This window comes from Loxodonta africana, chromosome 4 (genome assembly GCF_030014295.1).
Source record: "Loxodonta africana isolate mLoxAfr1 chromosome 4, mLoxAfr1.hap2, whole genome shotgun sequence".
NCBI lineage: Eukaryota > Metazoa > Chordata > Mammalia > Proboscidea > Elephantidae > Loxodonta > Loxodonta africana.
In genome coordinates, this window is record NC_087345.1 from 82,968,229 (window position 1) to 82,973,883 (window position 5,655).

Genomic DNA, 5,655 nt, shown 5'->3' on the forward strand with positions numbered 1-5,655 from the left:
AGTTAAGCACACATATGATGAAATATGGATACAGCATAACAATTCATATAAATCTTAAAAAGTTATACTTAGAAGAAATTAAAGAATTCTTTATCCTTAAATATATTCACTATCAAAAAAAATCAACAGAAAAAAAAATAAAGCAACTCACACCCATTATAAGAAGTTTTTAAACCCATTAAAAATTAATCCAAAGTAAATAGAAAAATGGACCTTACTAAGGACAAAAAAATTAGGTTATTAAAAAGGCTAAATTCAAAGCTGATTCTTTTAAAAATTCAGGAAAATTCATAAATTTCTAAGAAAGATGCATGAATATAAAACAGAGAGAAAAATATATGTAAAGTGAAGAGTAGGAAAAAAGATATAAATACTAATATATAAAATAACTTTATGGGTGTTTTTTCTGCAGGTCCACAGCAAAAAATAAAACTAAAAACCCAAAGCCAATAAACACATTTTTAGAGAGATAAAATTTAACAAATTTAAACTGAAATGTGGAAAATGTAAATATGTCAATTACCATACAGCATTTGAAAAGGCAAATAAAGATTTGCCACTAACTAGGTAAAGAAATAAATTGCATTACCATTAATTCCACCTTCACCATGTTAAAAAAAAAAAAAAAGATAAACTCATCAACTATGCAAACAATAAAAAATTCTCCTTAATTAATTTTATGAACTTGTCCTGCAATAATTTTACAATAATCTGAATAGGACAGTAAGAGATAACTATTAAATTCACTGATAAATATAGATACAATATTTCAGATGGAACCCCAAAAAATAGCAACAGAGTAATATAGTATAATCAACCAGGATCTATCAAATAATACGAGGGTGAAGAAAGAGGTAGGTGATAGAAGATAGAGAGGTCGGTGTATGAAATACAGGAGGTATGAATTCTGACTACAATATAACTAAAATGGAAAACAGTAACAGAAAGACATCAGGAAAATCTTTAAATACAAGGAAACTTACTGGCTCAAGGGAGAAATCAAAAGATATATTAAAAGTATTTTGAAATGAATGAGAATTAAAACACAAGATCAAAATTTGTTGAAAGTGGCTAAAATAGAGGGAATTTATAGTACTAGATGCCAATATGAAAAAAAGAAAAGTCTGTAATAAAATTTCTCAATTTCCCCCTTAAAAATAGAAAAAGAAGAGAAAAATAAATTCACATTAAGCAACAGAAAAAAAAAAAAAGAATTGTTACAGAAATCAGTTGAAGTAGGAGAGGAAAACAATAGATAAAACCTGCTGCTTAAAGAAAATTGAGAAAAAAAGATATAGAAAGGACACAAATCACCAATATGAGCAATGAGAGAAGTCACATCACTATAGAGTCTGCTGATATTACAATAATAACAAGGGAGGATTTTTAAAAATGTGTAATGCTAAACTGACAATTTAGACGAAATGGACAAATTCTATAAAGCACTTTGCACCAATGAAGGCAGTTAAATGGGGTTCGATTGTTAAAGAAAACTTGTAGGACTATCACAGATGTCAGTGCTACCATCTGTCATAGTGCTATCATCTAGCTAAACATTTTAATCCCAAAGATACGGTATTATATTTATTTAAAAATTTAAATAACTTTTTAAGGGATTTCTATAATACAAAATATTTTGTATTTACCCACACATAGCTTCCATACGGCCCAGCCATTCTACTCCTACAAATTTACCCCATAGAAATGAAAGCATGTGTTCTCACAGAGAAATATGCATATGTGTTCATAACAGCTTTATTTGGAATTACCTAAAAACCTGAAGTGACAAATATCTGTCAACAGATGAGCAGATAAACAAATTGTGTCATAGCCACAAGACGGAAGTTTCCTCAGAAATAAAAAGGAATGAATTATAAATATGTGCAATAGCATGAGTATATCTCCAAAAAATATGCTGAGTAAAATAACCCAGACCAAAAAAAATGAGTACATACTGTATCATTCCATTTACATAAAATTCTAGAAAACACGTACTCATCTACAGAGGAATGAAAAACCAGATCAGTCAGTCATTGGAGGTGAATGGCAGCAGTAGGCGGGTAGGCAGGAGGGAGGGATTAAGGAAAGTTTTGGAAATGATGGATATGTTCACTATGGCAATTATGGTGATACTTTCCAGGAATATGCATATGTCAAAACATCATATTGTATACTTCATGCACAGTTTATTATATGTTGGTTACCATATTTTTAAGCAAATAATGTGCACCTTGTATGTTTGTTTCCCAACCATGCTCTTCCCCCCACAAGGTATTTTTGTAATTTCACTACGCTCATTTTTTATTTACAGCAACAGGTATTATCCTCCTCTCTCCAAGGACACAGTCCCTCTGAAGCCTGTGTTACTTTTTCTTTTTTGCCAAATTTTATAATCAGGAAATTCGCTAATGACTCTTGGCACCAAGAGCTCTTTGTTTTTTGACTTAATGACATTTTCAGCAAATTAAAAAAAAAAAGGCCACAGTTGATTTTGTAAGGTTACATCTCTGACCTGATGATTTAGAATATCATCTCTTTCACCAGTAGACAGATTTCCTGATGTTCCCCAACGTTAGAGATAAATTATTTTCTTTTTCAATGATGGCAATAGTGAGAATGTATTTGGGGGCTGATAATAGCACTAAGGCCATTGTGAGAGTGTCCGCCCAATTTGTTGGGATGGAAATTGCTAGGAGCGCTATACATTGCTGAACCTCCTAATGAATGTAAAGATACAAATGTCTTTATAAAAAGATTACTTTCCACGTTGCAGTTTGAGTATTACTATGTTTAAACAACCAATAGAAACTCTGATTTACTAAACACAAAAGTAAGTACAATAAAGCTTGTCTATTTGATTATAACTCCTTTTGTAGGATCTAGGACATATTTTCCTCTATAAAATACAATGAATTTCAAGGATATTTTGTATATTTTCTAATATACCCAAAATATATTTATGAGATGTCATTTTAGACTAAATTTCTCTTGTGTAGATAAACATTATTGTATGGAGGTTTTTAATGCATAAGATACATAAATCTTCGTTGAACTTAATATAAAAAATACCAAGGGTAATTTTGGTCACACATTCAACTTCAAATTAAAAATAGTAAAATATATTTATATATATAGAAATACATAAACAAGTAGCAACATCTCATTGAAGAATGCTGTGTTCATTTTGAACATTTGCTTGAAAGATAGAATAAACACTTTAGAATAATTCTGTTCATTAACCTCCACTATATAATAAGTTATAATATCTTAGGGAAAAAAAGAAAATCTATATTGAGGATTGTACAACGCATAAAGTTTAAAGGGCTTCATAAGATTTTCTAAAAATGCACAGACTACCTGACAGATTAGGAAAAAAAAAGACAGAAGGAGGGTAGACAGAACGCAAAAAAATATATGTCTTCTATATTTCAATTTGAAATCAATAGCTGATAGTTGCTAAATGACAGAGAAGTTGAAGTTTATAACTTTGCAGTAAGCCATGAGCCTTCCTCAGTGCTTCTTCCCTGTCTTAGTAGCTGTGAGCTGGGTGAATAGTCACAGCCAACTCTGCCCCTGCCTCAGAAGAAAACACAGTAAGTTAAACAATAAGGTGAGACTGCTCATAAAACAAACTGGGTGTCCAAAGAGAAAAGTTTCTCTATGAATCAATGTAAAAGAACTTCAAGGTACTGATTGCATTTTGAAAATGTTTGAGTTTCTACCAGTGTAATTAATGATTAAATCCTGAAAATTCTGTGGAGCAGCTTATCACAAACTCAGAAGAATCTGAAGGTTCTTGTCTTCTGGATTCAATATCCTATTTATCATTAGTAAAAGTACCAACAATGGACGTAAAATAATTCATTTAACTGGAAAATCAGGGAGGGAAGAAAAGGCAGTTATCACTTATGTCAGCAGGAAATGTAAAGCAGAGTCAGTAAAGGTGTGCACAATGCCAGAAATAAGATGGAGTTTGTAAAGAGGACCAAGAGTTGTTTATAAGACTAAAACATACTTGTCCTAAAGGTAAACCAACAGACAAAAAAACTAGTTTTGGAACAAAAACCTCAAACTCTTCTTTAGAATCTGTACAGTGAGACCAAATCATACATTGTGTATTCGCATTGTTTAGAGAAAAAAACAAAGACCCAACTGTCAAGTAAAGACTTGAAAGCAATAGTGAAATGTTACGATTTAGTTTGTGAATAGGGAAGATTACTTGAGAGTCAAAGGACAGTATTGCTATACATAAAATTATACCTCTCCAGCAATCTGTTTTAGTAACATGAGAAAATCCTAAGCAGAGGATGGAAGTAAACCATGAAAAAAAAAAAAAAAACACACACACACAAATGAAGAAATAGCCTGAATACGTTCAATTTTTGAACATTTGAAATAATCTATAAGAAAAATTCTCTGAATACCACATACAGATTGGACAGAAGGCAGAAGTCAGTGATGAGAAACGGCACAGTAACATCATTCATTCTGCTGGGACTGACCGATGACCCTCAGCTGCAGGTTCTGATTTTTATCTTTCTCTTTCTCACCTACATGTTGAGTGTAACTGGGAACCTGACCATCATCACCCTCACCTTTGTGGATTCTCATCTGAAAACACCTATGTACTTTTTCTTAAAAAATTTTTCCTTCTTAGAGATCTCATTTACCTCTGCTTGTATTCCTAGATATTTGTATAACATAGCAACAGGTAACAAGGTCATTACCTATAATGCCTGTGTCATCCAAGTGTTTTTTACTGACCTCTGTGGAGTAACAGAATTTTACCTCCTGGCTGCCATGTCCTATGACCGCTATGTGGCCATCTGCAAACCTTTGCATTACATGACCGTAATGAGTAGCAGAGCCTGCAGGATTCTCATTATCTGTTGTTGGATGGCTGGTTTCTGTGTAATAATCCCACCACTAAGCCTGGGTTTAAATCTGGAATTTTGTGACTCTAACGTGCTTGACCATTTTGCCTGTGATGCATTTCCCATCATGAAAATCTCATGCTCGGACACATGGATTATAGAACAGGCAGTTATCATCTGTGCTGTGCTGACCCTAAATATGACTCTTACTTGTGTAGTTCTGTCATACGGTAGTATCATCAGGACAATATTTAGATTCTCCTCTGTCCAACAAAGGAAAAAGGCCTTTTCAACTTGTTCTTCCCACATGATTGTGGTTTCCATCACCTATGGCACGTGCTTTTTCATCTATATGAATCCAACATCAAAGGAAGAAGTGACCATTAATAAAGTGGTTTCACTGCTCATTTCTTCTATTTCTCCTACATTGAACCCATTTATTTATACTCTGAGGAACAATCAAGTTAAGAAAGTCTTCAGGAACTCGATGAAAAGACTTGCATTGCTCTCAAATAAGTAAAAGAAAAAAATATTTTAAAAAAATAAAAATAAAAGACATACGGCCCCAGGTATTTTGTCTTTATTTATTTTCAATCATCTAAGCTAGGAGCCCTGGTGGTGTGGTGGTTAAGAGCTAGTGTGCTAACCAAAAGGTCAGCAGTTCAAATCCACCAGCCACTCTTTGGAAACCCTATGGGACAGTTCTACCCTGTCCTATAGGGTTGCTATGAGTCAGAGTTGGCTCAATGGCAATGGGTTTGTGTTTTTTTATATTTCAGCT

The 5,655-nt window shown here is 32.9% G+C and overlaps 1 protein-coding gene across 1 annotated transcript; it reads left to right on the forward strand.

Moving 5' to 3' along the window:
• The first annotated feature begins 4,355 nt into the window (after window positions 1-4,355).
• On the forward strand, window positions 4,356-5,394 carry LOC100665567 (olfactory receptor 6C2-like). Its single transcript, XM_010597586.3, has one exon. The coding sequence runs from the start codon at window positions 4,459-4,461 to the stop codon at window positions 5,392-5,394; it is 936 nt and encodes a 311-aa protein (XP_010595888.2). The 5' UTR covers window positions 4,356-4,458.
• The last annotated feature ends 261 nt before the right edge of the window (window positions 5,395-5,655 follow it).

Bases quoted from the DNA above. Each gene is read 5' to 3' on its own strand.
- LOC100665567 (XM_010597586.3), top strand. From the start codon at position 4,459: ATGAGAAACGGCACAGTAACATCATTCATTCTGCTGGGACTGACCGAT.